This window comes from Capricornis sumatraensis, chromosome 17, assembly GCF_032405125.1.
Source record: "Capricornis sumatraensis isolate serow.1 chromosome 17, serow.2, whole genome shotgun sequence".
NCBI lineage: Eukaryota > Metazoa > Chordata > Mammalia > Artiodactyla > Bovidae > Capricornis > Capricornis sumatraensis.
Genome location: NC_091085.1, coordinates 69729872 through 69746015, shown reverse-complemented (window position 1 = coordinate 69746015; position 16144 = coordinate 69729872). Strand labels below are relative to the sequence as shown.

General features: G+C 51.8%; 1 protein-coding gene across 3 annotated transcripts; it reads right to left on the bottom strand.

Moving 5' to 3' along the window:
* MLEC (malectin) lies at nucleotides 1–15112 on the bottom strand. 3 transcript variants are annotated; one of them, XM_068989740.1, is made up of 5 exons: nucleotides 14773–15112; nucleotides 8381–8559; nucleotides 7195–7371; nucleotides 7020–7077; nucleotides 1–5548 (listed from the first exon to the last, which is right to left on the bottom strand). In XM_068989740.1, the coding sequence occupies exons 1-5, from the start codon at nucleotides 14978–14980 to the stop codon at nucleotides 5319–5321; spliced, it is 852 nt and encodes a 283-aa protein (XP_068845841.1). In that variant the 5' UTR covers nucleotides 14981–15112; the 3' UTR covers nucleotides 1–5318. The 3 variants fall into 3 exon arrangements, with proteins under 3 accessions (XP_068845841.1, XP_068845842.1, XP_068845843.1); XM_068989741.1 differs by lacking the exon at nucleotides 14773–15112 and adding an exon at nucleotides 13739–13777; XM_068989742.1 differs by lacking the exons at nucleotides 7020–7077; nucleotides 7195–7371.
* Between the last annotated feature and the right edge of the window lie 1032 nt (nucleotides 15113–16144).

Here is a 16144-nt window from a genome sequence, read left to right as displayed (position 1 = left end):
AAACATCCTGATTTTTTTTTTCCACTTTTTGGTGGGAGTTGGGTTGGGGCATGGGAGGGGTAGGGGCAGATGGAGACACCCCAAGACAGCTCTGTGCACCCCGGCAGCTTTCCCGGGCCAGCCAGGTTCAAAGCTCCTCAGTCACACCCCGCCGTGTCGCTATAAATGTGTGTTGTGGCTACAGACAGAGCAGGTTTGGCCTCCGCAGGGAGAGGATGGGCATTTAGAATAGGAGCTACGAGGGCTACCATGAACCACTGGCTCCAGCACTTAGTACAGAATCGACCGACCAAGAGGGGCAGGCTGGTGTCCTGACAAGCCCAGCTTAGGCCAATGACGGTTGAAGAGGCTGCCCTGAGCTCTGAAGGGACAGCTGGTCCAAGTGTGGGAGAGCTTGGGGGAAGGAAAATCCTCGGAGGGGACTGATCCAGGGTCCAATCTCTTTTCATTCCCTGGATCACGACACACCAGGGAAGAGAGGAGTCAAGGGTGTCTCACTCCCGGATCTGTCCTCCCGCCTGGCCCTGCCAACTCCCCTCTCCCACCTGGCAACTCAGCCCTCTTTTCGTGACAGTTGTCCTTTGAAAGGACGGAAAGCGCACTTCAGATTGTTGTTGTTTTTCCTCGTACTGAAATAAAGGCCTGAAGCTCAAAATAGAGGTGAGAATGGAGTCCTGCTTTTCCTGGTGCTGCGTTCCCTCGTCTCACAAGACTGCCTGGATGCAAGAGGTGCCAAGGGCCTCTCTGCCAACTCCAACAGGCACTACTGTTTCCCTGGCTGCCAGCACCATCCTGGCTCCTTGTTTTTATACTCCTGGGGGGCGGGGGCAGGAGCGGGGAACCCGTCCTAAGAGATCTATCTTGTTCTTTCCCTGCCAACCCGGCCAGACCCCAAATTGCCTGCCCTTATCCAAATGGTCTGGCAGCTGAAAGCCATCTAGCCAAAGGCTGCTAGGCAAGGACACACCAGATCGGCAGTGAGCCACCCACGTTAACAGAGAAGAAACCACCCGCTCTGGGCAGTGGACCCATTGGTGCCAACCTAGTCTTGTAACAGATCGAGGAAGTCTAGCCCTCTTGCCCCAGGAGAGGTCTAACTACAGAAGGAGCCCTAGCTCGGACTGAAAGGGAGAAACGACTCCGATCTCCCTGAAGCTTGAACGTTAAGGCTTCTTTGCAATTTTCTTAGAGCTCTTTCATCCCTAATCGTCTCTTCCCACAGAAGAGCAGATTCCTTCTCTGGTTTCTGAATGGATCCCGGGTGTCTCTGGTTCTACTTCTGCACCATCCCTTAGGCTCCTTTCCCAGGGTCACAGCAGAAGGAGGCCCTAAGCTTTCCCTGCCTCCCACCTTGTTTTTGTGACACAGAAGTATCTCTTATTAGTCTCTCATTCTGGAAAGCTCATCTGCTCTTCTAAGTCTTTCTGGAGAGGCGTGGAGGACAACAGAAGACAGCATTATATGTTGCCACTTGATGCCATTAAGGCTCCCCGAGGCAAGAAGACACCTGGACTAGGTCAGAGCCGGCCAGCAAAGGGGAAGGGAGGGAAGGGACGGGGAGGCAGCCCCACAGCAAGAACAGTGGGACCTCCTGCCCAGACCTGAATCTCATGGGAACACCCATCCCGGCTCAGAGCAGGAGAAGAAAAGGCACTGTGCTGACCGGGTGGGTCCTTCCCCAACCCCCAGGGAGGATGGAGAACCTGCTGATTCTCCCCCTGGGCTTCCCAAGGTGAGCCCATTTCTAGGGAGTGGAGCGTAAATGCTAGGAAAGGGAAAATACTGCTGCTGCTTTCCGAAGTTCAACTCAGATCCTAAAAGCCACGGCCAGGCCTTCCCAGGAGAGGGCAGAAGCAGGATGTGAGGGGTGAGAAATTCCTTAAAACAGAAGCTTCTCCAAAAAGAAAAGAAGTCACAATGCGATTCTAAAACTGGATTAAACAGTCCCCAGGAACAGAAAGGGGGCGGTTAACGTAACTCAAACACTTTACCCCATCTCTTCAAAGCCTAAGTGACTTCTAATATTATCCTCCAATTTCGGGCCAGTATCTCTTAGGCAAACGGTGGGAATGGGAAAACAAGATCACACTCTCCAAGCGACAACAGGTGGGCCTGCAGGCCCTGTGGTCCTCCTGCGAGTCTAATACCACCGAAACAAAGAGAACTATCTTTCAAGTCACCGAAACGCAAGGTAAACATTGAGCAGCTTCTTCTCGGTCATACAGGTTTTTTCTTTTTCTTCCCCCCAGAACAACATATTTGGTTTAGGGTACATGGGTCCCACAGATTGTTTCCTGGCATGATGTTCCCATCAGCATTGAGTGAAGCCCCCTAAAAGTCTGATTGGAGGCCAGCTGGTCCCTGACCCCAATCAGGGCGACACTGCAGGCTCAGGCCACCTCCCACGGACACCTGTGCCTGGTCCAACTGGAAACTGGACCTGAGCCACACTTTGGGCACCAGGAGTTTCATCTCAGTTAGCGTTTGCTCTTGGCTTTGGCCAGCTGGGTTGAGGAGGATCTCAGAAGCTCGGACAGAGGGTGGATCTCGTAGAGAAAAGTCGAGGCCTTTCCTTTCCCACCTCTAATGGGCCTGACTTCTCACCTCCCCAGCCCCAGCCAGCAACTCCCCTACCGCGCAGACTCTCAGCCCTAGCACCAGCTCAAGACACAGACGCGGGGACAAACAGTGCAAAGAGCAAAGGATAAACAACAGAGTAATTCTTGACACGCACTAAACAAAAAATAAAAATAAACAGTACCCCATTCCCACCCCTTTAACCTAAACTTCATGTACCTATAACATCTTGAAGGAGCAAAAAAAAACAAACAAACAAACCAAAAAGCTTTCAAGTTCAGCATCCCAAGCCAACCGTGACCAGCCCTGGGCGGCTCTGAGAGCTGGGTGGGCTTGGCTACAGGGGACTTGACCCCCGCCCCCGCCATACTTCTTCCTGTTTCCTCACTTCCCCTTTAGCTTTTATGAGCCACAGAAAGCTGTTCCTTCCTTTCAGACACGACCAAAGAGGAAAGCGCCCATCCCTGTCCTTGAGCTCAGGGAAAGGGTGGGCTGGGAAACAGAGGCAGAAGCGAGGCTGCTTGGCTTACAGTACCGTGAGGAAATGGCCCCAGGAGTCAGGGTTTCCTTCTGAGACTCTGAGTCACTGGAGGGAAGGGTTGAGGTGAGGAGGCGGGGAGCCTCCTTCCTCGGAGAGGCCCAGCGAACGAGTGGACAAGGCAAGATGGCGGCCGCAAGCCCTCCCGCATCCTGTTTACCCCGTGGGCAGTGGCCTCAGGACAGAGGCGATGGGACGGGAATCCAAGCCACCGTCAGGACGCCCACTGCCCCAGGCAGGCGGTCCCCAGGACAGAGGCCTCAGGACGTCCCCCCGAAACGCAGGAGGCTTTGTGAAGCACTCCAAGTGCGCCTCTAGTCATAGCTTCAGGCCGCAGCGACCCAGCTGCCTGACTCTTGCCTGAGCACGGACGTCTAAGTTGCAGCTGAAATGAAGGGCTTTGACTCTCTCGAAGGACTAAAAGGAGGACCTGGAGTAACTTCGGTCAGAACCCAAAACCCAGGACGGGAGCCCAGGGGCTACTTCCTTTGTCCCAAAACTAGCAGTTCAAATACGCAGAGCTCTTGGAAACCAGACAAACTCAAAATTCAACAGGTTCTAAAGATGGGCCTGGCCTGAGAGTCTGTGCTGTTCCAGCCCCAGCAGCAGCTCATCCTGCAGCTCTCCAGCCACAAAACTCCTTGTACCTTGGCTGGGTCCCAGCTCACTGCTCCCCTAATGGGGAAAAGGATGACTGGGATCAGAAAGGAGGGCAACAGGGGAGCCTCACTTCCCGCAGAAAATTTTCACAGGGAATTCAAGACAGACACATCCGGGGCTGCCAGGACTAGGGCTGCCTGGTAGCCTTCCTGCCCCATCACACCAAGAACTTGGCAGCGACCTGGACAGGGAAATGAAAGGTCATAAGGGCGCACTCCTAAGGTCAGTGAGAGGCGTCACTGGGCCAGATACAATCAGTCTAGCTCCTTGGGCAGCTCTAGCCTTAAACCAAAACTGGCTGAACCGTGACGTAGGATGAGGAGGGAATCAATGAACGTCGGATACTAGATACTCTCAACAGTGGTCAGTCACTTAGTAGGGCTCAGGTCTCTGAGGTTGCTCTTAAGTTATGCTAACGTAAGCCTTTTCCAATCCAAAGACTAGAAGAGACTTTTAAGGTCAAGTGTTCTGTGTCTGCAGGCTGGAAAGCCTCTGTGTCCCCTGGCAGCGAGCCCCTACAAAGGGGCCAGTAACAGAGCTGCTCGGTCAGGTCCTCCTGGCTGCTGGCTCAGAGATCCAGGGAGGGAGGTACCAGTAAGGTGAGGTGGTGGAGGAGAAGACATTCAAGCAGAGGGAACTCCAGATCCCCAATGTCTCCTTCCCTTCTTGGCAATAACTTAGCAGGATGGTTGAGAGAGAGCGAGAAGAGATTTCCAAATGAGCCAGATTCAGAAAAATAAGAGAGAGGAAACCAAGTCCCCAACAGGCACTGAAATCAAAATGATCTGCTGTGGTAAGAAGTCATAGGCAACTCGAGGACCTGATAGAAACGAATCGTCTTGGATACCAGACAGTCCTCTAACTGGCGCGTGTCAGGGAGACAAGCGATGACAAAGCTCAAACACTTAAGGTGGAACCATCACTGGGCTAAAACCAGACAGGCTTCCGTGTAAGGAAGTATCGACTTTTCTTCTTTTGAATCCCCCTTCCGTTTTTGTCTTATCATACAAATTATACACCTTCACACATACACGCACACACACACACACACACACACACAGACCACACATCCACTTGGAATCCCAGGACGTCTGAAAACTTCTCTGGACGTCACTTCAGAACATACCCAACTCCCAGCGCTGCGTCTTCTGGAGTAAGAAGATTGTATTTCCCTGCTGTTAATTTCTAACCTAAAAAAAAGGAACCAGGTCGGCTCTGAGTTCAGAGTCCCTTCCACTGGACGAAGACCCTTGGCCAGGTGGGATCCAGTTTACCCTACACACCCTAGGGAGGAAAGAGATAGCTGGGGGCTGCCCCAGGGAGAGGACGAGGACTAGAGCAGGTCTGGGACCAGGTGGTGGACGAAGGCTGCTCTCTAGTCACTCTGCCTCTTTTCATCTCCTTTAATTGTGTGTGTGTGTGTGTGTGTGTGTGTGTTTTCTCATTTGCTTTTGTTAATCACTATAAAAAACACAGAAACCCAAACCAACACGTTCGGTTTCTTTCCCACACTCCTCCACCTGTTCAGGATGGTGATTGGTTCTCACAACCGGCAGAGGCAGAAGAGGGTTGGAATGAAGACTCCGAAGGCCACCAGGATGGGAAACATGAGGCTGCTGTTGTCCGAGGCGTAGGGGTTGGGCGTGCGGGGCCCCGACTGCACTCGGTTCTTATTGGTCTGTCTCTTGAGATTAGACCCTTCATCGTATTCTTCTTCCTCCTCCTCCTCTTCTTTCTTTTCCAGTCCTGGATGAGGCTGCAGCTTTGGTACATCTGACACGAGAACAAGAACACCTTTTAAGTAAGACTCACAGCATTTAAATGAGGCCCTTAAGGGAAGTAAATGGGCCACAGAGACCCTATGGCCTAAAGCAGGATCCACAGGAAGGAGCAGCCCCAGCTCCCAGCCTGAAGAGCAGATCGCTGCAAACATGGGTCTTTCTGAGATTTAACTAAAACGGAGTAGAAGTCTTGCACCCTGAGAGGCTTCCTGTCTCCCTTCCCTGTCCTGCTTCTTTAAAGCCTGGAGAGAACCAGACTGGATGAGGACACTGACCCAACACCCCAAGCTTACCCTTTTCAAATCTTTGCTCCCTCCTCCAACCCCACATTCCCTTCTGATGCACACAGCAACCGAGGAAAAGCCGATCCATGGAGTTCTGGGTTCTCTGCACACCCTCCCGCTCTGTTCACTGTCCCCTCCCAAGGGATTCTGTTTTACCCATCAGTCTGGGAGTAAGACATCCTCTGGGATGTGCCTCCAGAAGAGGTGGGGAAAGGTATGGAGGTGGGATGGGGGAGCAAAGTCACTGAGACAGACGCCTTCTCGGCAAAAACCAGCCTGGGAAAGCTGGCAGCCAGGACCTCCAACCCCAAGAAAGAGATGCACTTTTGGGCTGGATCCCAGGAACAAGGAGACATTAAGTGAACTTCTGCTCAGTGCAGCCCAGAGACACTGTGCTCTTAGAGCACACCAAACACTCAGGGCCCTTCCTCTGCCTTTTTCTTCTTTCTACCTACCTGCCCTGCACCTCTTTCATAGATGTCAAAGAAACAGAGTAAGGGTGAGGTTTAGGCAATTCCAAATGACTACAAGGGTCAGGGCACACCCGTAGTCCCAATTTACAGAGCAGTTAAAAGGACTTTTGTCTAAAACTAATTCACTGACTAAATGGTGACAGGAAGATTTGAACACAGACCCTGCTGCAAGGCTTAGGGCTAGCACTATGCTTGCTACACTTCAGCCCAGGCTACCTGACTCTGGGTTCCTCATATTAAGGCTTTAAGTGTTAGTGTTTTCCAAACAGTGATCAGCTAAATCACCTCTAGCGGTTCCCTCAATCATATCCTTCAGCCCACGTCAAAAAGCAGATCAGAGGAGCTTCCCAGGTGGCTCAGTGTAGAGAAATCTACCTGCCAATGCAGGAGACATGGGTTTGATCCCTGGTCCAGGAAGATCCCACGTGCTGGGGAACAACTAAGCCCCTGCGCCACGGCTACTGAGCCTGCGCCCGAGAGCCCAGGAGCCACGGCTACTGAGCCCACCTGGGCTGCAACTGCTGAAGCCTGAGTACCTGAGACTGTGCTCCATAAAAGAGAAGCCACCACAATGAGGCGCCTCCATACCACAACTAGAGAGGAACCTCTGCTTGCCGCAACTAGAGAAAACCCCGCACTGCAATGAAGAGCCGACACAGCCAAAAATAAATATTTTTTAAAAAAGCAGACCAGAAATACAACTTACCATCCACTGTCCCAGCCATGATGTAGAGTGCACAGACTTTGGGGTTGTCATAGTATCCCTAAAATAAGGGAAATAGCAGTCACCCCCACACAGCAGCAAACAGCTTCCCCCTGCCCCTGGCACCCATCCTTTTGCGCTCGTCCTCGGCTGCAAGGAGGCAGAGGAGGAGCATTACCTTGACAAACTCGATGTAGAGTTTGCCTGTGAAGGTGGACACCTCGCCCTGGACGCTCAGCTTCCCCTTCCGGATGCTCATCGGGATGATCTCATCGTGGGCAGTACTGTGCCCTACTCGATCAAAGATATCCAGGTCCTTCACCACCACGTGGCCGTTCAACCGCACGTCAAATACCTGCCAAGATGAGACAAGGAGACAGCGTCAAAACCACCTGCTTCAGACTTCCCTGGGGGCCCAGTGGGCTCTGCGCTTCTAACCTACAGGTTGTAGGTTCAATCCCTGGTAGGGCACGTTCTCCGTGCCACTCGAGACAGCCAAAACAGACAAACAAAAAACCATCTGCTTCACACGCCTTCAGCAGCTGGACATTAGGCACCCGCCTGGGCTTCAGGTTCAAAAGTAATTCAAGGAATGACAGGCAGGGCTGGATAGACTTCAGGGTGGCGAGAGACCTCTACCTGAGCCAAACCAAAGGCACACTCCTTCACTGTCAAGGTTGCTAACTGGGAACAAAGAGTGCAAACAAAAAGCTCAAGGTGGAAAGAAGGCAAGTCAGAAGAAGGAACAGGAAAATACCACGGCGAAAAACAAGAAGGTGCAGACAACCAAGAAGGGAGAGGTTATAACCAGGAGGACCTTAGGAAGATTAGTTAATTGCTAAGATCTAGATTCTGGCATTGCTTTCTGTCAGTTCAGTTCAGTCGCTCACTCGTGTCTGACTCTTTGCAACCCCATGGACTGCAGCACGCCAGGCTTCCCTGTCTATCACCAACTCCCAGAGTTTGCTCAAATTCATGTCCATCGCATTGGTGATGCCATCCAACCATCTCATCCTCTGTCGTCCCCTTCTCCTCCTGCCTTCAATCTTTCCCCAGCATCAGGGTCTTTCTGTCACCCCCAGGCAAATGCAGCCTCGTAGTTACGGGACACAGCTGGGCAAGAGGAACCCAGCTTTGGGAGTTTCCTGGTGGCCTAGTGGTTAGGATTCTGGGCTTTCACTGAGGTTCAGTCCTTGGTTAGGGAACTGAGATCCCACAAGCTGCGTGGCGTGACCTTAAAAAAGAAAACCCAGCTTTTCCTCAAACTTCAATTGTTCCCCCCTCCTAAGCACCCACATTCTCTGGGAGCTTTCTCCCAGAGTGGCGAGGTCCCACTGGTCAAGTGGGGGCCTGAGCCACCTCACCTTCTGCTGGGACTGCGCAAAGTAGACCTCGGCAAACTTCAGCACCAGCACGTAGTCCCCCTCCTCCTTGATGGGCACTTCGTACCCAAAGGTCTCCTCATTGTATCTCTCCGTTTGATACAGGATCTGGTCCTCTGGGTTGGAACGCAGGATTGGCAGCTTCATGCCATAGTCAGAGGCTGGTGACAAAAGACACAAGAGAAACCACATCAGAGGCCAAACAAACACAAAAGCAGAGTGGAGACCCCAGAATGGCCAGGGGGCGTTTCCCTGGGCAAAGCTAATAACCCTCCCCTACTGCACCTGGCTCCAAAGAGACCAGCCACAAAGGCAGGAGTCAGGTAGCTGTTAGCAAGGAAGAGTAAAATGAAAGAAACCAACACAGAAATCACCCCCAACAAGCTCCCATCACCCTCACAGCAAAACTTTCAAACATTCGTGAAATTGACTTTTCCCCAGCTATATCCAGAGTGGTGGGAATGGAACAAGTCTAACTCATTATTACAACAAAGCACTGCCCTACAGCTGCTGGGCTTCAGAGAAACCTCGTAAAAGCAGGGGGATGGCCAGGAACACTGCAAGATGATTAAGTTCAAAGAATTTTTTTCCCCTCATTTGGAAGAACTCAGTCTAAGTAAAAAAACAGGATATCTGTTAGGAAAGTCATTCTTCATTGTCTTTACTGCAAATAAGAAGCTTTCGTTGCTTTTTACAACGTTTTCATCCAAAAAGTTCCAGGGCTGGTCAAAAGCAACAAGGTCGTTAAAAAGAGGATGTGATGCTCTCTAATTTCCTCTGGGTCTAACACCTTACTTTCCACAGACTCACAGAACTCAACCTCACCCGTGGTCTCCAACATTCCCCCAGACAAACTGAAAGAAGAAACAAGATTCCCGCTGTATCCCCAGCACCTAACATTGTCCTGGGCACGTTCATCAGCGCGCTTAGTGTGATCCACTGAACAAACAAATGGCAACAAAGGAGATGCCCCCAGCACAGTCAAGTCACACGCCCCTCTCCACAGGGCCAGAGCCATCCTAGCAGGGAAGGAAAATGGTCCATGGTCCCGTCGCACCTCTGGCCTCAGATTCCCAGGTCCAGAAGGAGCCATTTTCCCCATTTCAGACATGAGGAATGCATGCATGTGTGTGCTCAGACACTCAGTTGTGTCTGACTCTTTGCAACCCCACGGACTCTAGCCCGCCAGGCTCCTCTCTGTCCAGGTAAGAATACTGGAGTGGGTTGCCATTTCCTCCTCCAGAGGCTCTTCCCAACCCAGGGATTGAACCTGCTTCTCCACTGGTGGGCTGATTTTTTACCACTGAGCCACCTTCCCCATTTTAAACAGATGAGGAAGAGGGCAGAGTAAAAATAAAGTTTTTACTTGTGGGTGGGTATCAGAAGAGCCAAAATCCTCTACTGCCCTCAGCCTGCTCCCAATCTTACAAGATGACTCTGTGTATGTTTTTCTTTCTCCCACACAACAAATGAAACCCAGGTCCTTCCTCAAAGATGATTCCACACTCAGGGCCCAGAGGTGAACAGCTATGCCTTCCAGAGTGCTATCCATCTACTTTCCAAACCACAGACTTGGCAGTGATTTTGGTTCAAGGGCCTAGTCTCTCCTCCACCTGGGAGGAGGAGTCTTGGAGCTAAGATGTCAAGACCACCTTCCAATTTCACACAGTGGCTCTGAAGACATCTGGCACCTGGATCCCCAGGGTGATGTTTGAGAGCTGTCACCCTGGCAGCTTTATCTTCCGAGACTCCAAGAGACAGGATCTTTTATCTCCACGGGAGGTAAAAGAGTAACTAGAAGATCCAGCGGCTGAGGTCAAGCCTTCCAGAAAAATAAACAGAACTGTTAACAGTTCCTGTAAGTGAATAGCAGCCAGATCAGATGGACTGATGAGACAATGAACAGGAAACTCATTGCACTTTTGTCTCCAGACATTTTTTCTTCCTATTTCTCCTTGAAAAAATCAAAGGGGCCGGGGGGGGGGGGGGGGGTGTTGCTGAGTAGCTCTACAAAGGATGCGCTGCCAACTGCCCCAGATCCATCCCTCAGGCTCAGACCACAAACCTATAAAGATGTAAAGATTGCCAATCCTCTTCCAACTGAGTTCTAAGAATCTCCCTCTTTCACAAGGACCGTGATACTTACAAATTTGGAATGGTCACTCAATTTGCTTTTCGGAGACACAGAAAATCTTATGCATGTGTGGAGAATCTATTCTCCCCACTTCCAGCATGGAAAAAGTGAGACACTGACGGTAACATAATCTGTGGCAGTCTCAGTCTCACAGCTAAGAAAACTCAGCCGTGTGAGCAAAAAACTACTCAACAACCTTGGAATTACCTTTAAAAGCTTTTCCAAGTGGCTTACCCACGAAATTTGCCACATGCAAAGCTGAATTTGCCCAAGTCTCAAGAGAGACAATAGCAACTTCCCCTCTGAGCCTTTACGCCTTCATGGCTACCGTAACAGTGAAGTGAACATGGGGAGCACACAATGGCAGCTGGAATTAAAATTTCGAGTTAGCCCGACAGAGGTCGGACAGTTAATCAAAGATGGAAGGGGGCCAGAGGGTCCACACTCTGCCCATAGCTTCTTAGCTCTAGACGATGGAGTCACCAGGCTATCCGAAAAATTCAATCCAGGTTTGCAGGGAAGATGGGCCTGGATCTGATTCTGGCTCTGCTACCTACTGTGTGATGTAGAACATGCTGTTGTCTCTAGGTGTTTTTTCATCTGGAAAACGGGCTATCATCTACCTAAATTCTCTGCCAGTGAACTGCTCCTACGAGGGCCTGCAAATGAAATTGGCCTCTTATGTAGCAGTATATGAAAGTGTTAGTCATTCAGTCATGCCTGACTCTTTGTGACCCCAGACTGTAGCCCGCCAGGTTCCTCTGTCCATGGGATTCTCCAGGCAAGAATACTGGAGTGGGTTGCATTCCCTTCTCCAGGGGATCTTCCCAACCCAGGGATCGAACCCAAGTCTCTCCACTGCAGGCAGATTCTTAACCGTCTGAGCCACCAAGCAGTATAGGAAGAAAATTTTAAACAAATCCCTTGGCCTTAAGCAAATCAGAAGTAGCAGTGTCTCTCTCACATTATCTTTCAAGCTCTTATTTCCCCAAAGCCAAATCCTTCCTCTGCCAAAAGGGAAGAGTCTTCTTTGTTGTTCTTTAATTGCTCAGTCCTGTCTGGATCTTTTGCAACCTCATGGACTGTAGCCCACCAGGTTCCTCTGTCCATGGAATTTCCCAGGCAAGAATACTGGAATGGGTTGCCATTTCCTTCTCCAGAGGATCTTCCCGATCCAGTAATCGAACCTCCATTTCCTGCATTAGCAGGCAGATTCCTTACCACTGCCACCAGGGAAGCCCCTGCAGGGTCTTCCTTAGGTCTAGAGAATTAGTAATCCAATGGGCTCAGACCCCTGGCCAGCTTTTTCCCCTCCAGAGCCACGTTCTGCTCCACTTGTAATTCCTTGTAAAAGATCTTCAAGCAAAGAAAAAGACAGACACTTGAACCTACTGCACAGGAGAATTTTCAGACTCATGTCACTGATTCCTAAAGCATGACAAGTTTTATGAAGAAGGAAAACAAGGTTCAGAGAGGGAACGCAAATTCATCAAGGCCATACAATTAATTAGCGGGCATCTTTCTATGAAGAAGAAATAGCCTTTTTCCCAAAAGCGAGCCAACCTCTATGCCCTCAGGCCAAATAACCAAGTCTTTTCCATCAGAGTCAAGAAGAACCCACAGAGAGCAAGTTACGAAGAACCTAGGATGCAGAGCACGCCAGAATCCCACATAGAGCGTTTCTGAATCACTCTTCATAGTGGTACCTCTGTCTGCTGAAGCACACAGGTTGAAAAAAGCCTTTCCCAGGCTGTCAGCATCTTCTATGAGCACTAGCAATCCTCAAGGCAGAAATGAAATTCAATACCCAATGTGAAGTGCCTTTGAAAGCAAAACCCACTAGGTGCCTTGGGCCACTCACAGTTTCCGTGAACGCCAAACTACAAAGACACTATACAGCGACAGCAAGTTCAAAAGCAGGCTAAACTCTTATCTGGATTAACTTGGCAACAAACACCTTAATTCATTAAACACGAAAATGGACTTTCCTCGGGTGCTGGAAACATCACAAGCATGTGGAAAAGAAATAAAAGTCGGTCAGCTCCAACAGAAATTATTGTAAATAGCAGCTAGCAGCAGCGGGGGGTGGCGAGGGTCTCCAAATACTTGGCACACCCTTATCCAGACAGAAGGAGCAGCTGCACTTCCCTTCATGGTACTGACTCCCCTGCACAGAAAGAATCTAAAGAGCTGCTTTCTGAGAGAAAGATTCATCACTTCTCAGCCCGACCTACAGCCAGCAAAATGCTGCTCTCAGGAGCCCTCCAAGTACAACGTTGCAACTGGCTGGCTCAAGCTACAACCTAAAGGCTGACAACCACCCTCCACCCTCATTCAACCATTAACACTGCTGCAATTCATACCCAAGTGGACTACCAGCGTGGAGAAGGGAACCTCCATTTAGAGTGCCAGGGTTCCAGCCAGGATTCCAGAACAAGTGAGGGCTTTGGTAATATGGTAAGTCACACACTTTTACCTTCTACAATAAATTCTTCCAAAGGCACTGCAACTATGACCCAGTAACCCAAGGACAGAGACCCTGGCTGACTACTGATAAGACTCAAAAAAAAAAAAAAAAAAAAAAAATCCACTGGTACCAGCAAATGAAAACCAGGATTTCTGAATAAGGGAAGTAAAGTAGCTGGGGACTATACCTGTGTGGTCTCAGCTCCCTCCTCTGCACTAGGGACCAAAGAGAATAAGGTCACCTATGAAAAGCCTGGTATTTGTTAATTGAAAAGGAACCATCTGTACATGGCCTCACCACAGCTATCTCTAGAGGCAAAGTCCACAAACGGTCTCTAATTTCCTCAAGGGCTTCTTCCGCCCTGCCCACACCCATGAAGAAAGAGGAAGGGTCCAGGCTGAAGATAACAACCACCTCCTGCTATTAAGTAGCCTTTGGCTGCTATGATGGCTGCTGAAGACCAGGGCCCTGACTCAGCTGAACCCAGGCTACTGAGACCTACATGCCAGGGCTAAATAAATTCCAGAGCTAAACTGAAGACAAACGTGGAGCTTTGGAAAACTGCTCTGTGTCCCAACACCCCCACGTCTATGGAAGCAATAAACTCCCCCCGATACAACAAATTCCAGGCAGGCCAGGGCAATTAATTTGGTTGGAAGAACCAAGTTAAACCTTTTAGGAAAGGCAAGAGTCAAATCTGGGCATCGTGGAAAAAAGAGTGAGAAAGTCTGTTTCCTACTTTTCTGGAGATGGCCTGTTGCCAAGCTGGCAGCCTCTGAACCCAGCCGACAGCATAAATCTCCTTCCAACACATGAAGCAGGGAACTTCCTTCTTAAACCTGTTTTCCAATCCTAGGAACAGAAGAAACAAAGTCTAGATTTTCCCAAAGAGTGGTCTGCAGATGACCTACATCAGAAGCCCCAGGGGTGCAGAAACCTGGGTTTAATCCACAGGTCTAGAATTTGTATTTTTAACTAGCTCCCCCAGCAATTCTTACGCTGAGAACTGTGCAGCTCTTGCAAAACTACTGTTGCTCAATCAGGTAAGCCAAAAGCAATTTTCCCATAACCTGGAATCACACCTCTCAGGACCACTGAGGGGTAGGCTCTCCGCACAGACAGGCAGAATATTCAGACCTTACGCTACTGACACACCACCAGCCCCATGTGCAGTAGGGCTGGCGACATAACCACCCTCTGGGAAGGGCCTTAAAGCTTCTACTTTTAAGCACACATATGCCCCGCTCCAAAAGGGGGTAGGGCGGGGGAGGAGGCTCCCATCAAACTTTCCTGGCCCATCCTCTTCGAAGATTCCTTTCCATTCTGGCTAAGAATCAAGCCCTGCTCCTGCAGAGAGGGTAAAAAGAGCGGCCGATTTCTGGGTCGGCAGAAATCTACCAGAAACTGACTGGAGAGCAGAACCTTCAGGCCAGGAACAGCGAAAACCGAAAAACCCGTGAGGCCTCGAGGTGGCAATAGGCCGCCCCCGACTTTACTTTCCCAGCGCGGTTGGAGGTGAGGGGTTAAGAAAATACAAGATGCGAGGTCCAAATGTAACTTCTCGCCAACTCTCTGCCTCGACGGCTCTTGGTTGCTTCGAGCCAGTGCCAGTCTCTAGGCTCTGATCGGGTCCCCGAGAAAACTGTAAAGAGAAACTTCACTCCAGAGACGTGGCCCCGGGGTCGAGGAAGGGGTTCGGGGCCCGCAGCCCTCGGCGCGCTGCGCCTGGCACGGCAGGCCCGGGACCCCGTGGCTCGGCCGAGGGGCTCTCACCTCGGCCCACCCGGCCTTCCAAAGGGTCCTTGCGGAAGTGGATCCCGTGCACGTCCACATGCGCCTCCCCGCCCGCGTTGACGGCCCAAATCACGCTCTCGGGCAGCCCGGCCCCCGCCAAGCGGACCACGCCGAGCGCCGGCAGCAGCAGAAGCAGCAGTCGCAGGAGCGCCACGGGGGCTCCTTCAACCGCCCGAACGCCTAGCATGGCGGCCTTCACAGCGGGGGCAGCCTCCGCCGAGTCTTGTCCTCAGCCGGCCGCCAGGCCGCCCCGGACTCAGAAAAACAGCGCCACGGGCCGCTGTGCCTCAGCCGCCGGGGACATGTCGCTCTCAGGCCTCCTTCTCAGCCACGGGTGCCGCCTCCCACCTTAGGAACAACCTACCCCACCGCCCAGCCCCCGGCCACGACCCTGTAACCAATCAGCGCCCGGTCCTCATTAATTACCCACCACCCCGCCGGGAGGCTCTCGCCCATTGGCTGCCAGGAGCGGGAGAGGGCGTGGCTACTCTCAGGCGCCGGGCCAACCATCAGGCATGAGAGGGAGCGCGCGCAGAGGCTGGGAGTTCGGTTGAAGCGGCGGTTCAATGCGGAAGTGGCGGGGTGCAGCGCCCAGGCGGCCCCGGAATCCCGCAGCTGAATAGGAAAGGTGGCCTAGGGGGGAAGGTTTAGGATAGGGCGCACTGACACGTCGCCAGCACTTCCGGTGCTCCAGATTTTGGGGGCCGAATAGGCTCTCGAGGGGGGCGTTACCGGCTTTTCCGATTCCCGCTTTCTTTCTCAGGGAGAGGCATGAACATTAGCTCTAATAGGAGAAGCAATGATCACGCTTCCGACCTGATACCCAACCTTTGTCCCCACGCGAGGCAGAGAACCCATCCTCCCCTAGAAAGGCCACATGCACAGGTTTTCAGGGCAAGGGTCCCACGAGGACAAGATCCCGCCCCCACCCCTTAGCGGGCTCTGGGCTGGTGGTAGCGTCCAGATGGCCGTCCAATCAGGAGGCTCCAACGCAGCGGAAACGCGTGGCCTGGCGGGGAGGGGCTCTAGGCTACCGTATCTCCATGGCGACAGCCTCAGGCTGGCCCCAGCCTTGGAGGGGCGGGACTGGGGCTTCCCCGGCCCCGGCCACGGCAGAAGGACTTGAGACCGGTACCCAGTCTGGAGGTTCAGACTGTCCCACACAGAGATGACGCTAGCTTCCTCCTTTTCTTTGGCAGTTCACACCACGCTCTCCTGCCTTGGCGATCCCTGCGCTGTGGTCGCTGCCCGAACTCCCACCTGTCAGAGAAACAGGCCCAGAGAGGGACCGAGCGTTGCTCAAATGGTCAAAGCACAAGTTTAGGGCGGAGCCAAGGCAAAACCTCGTTTA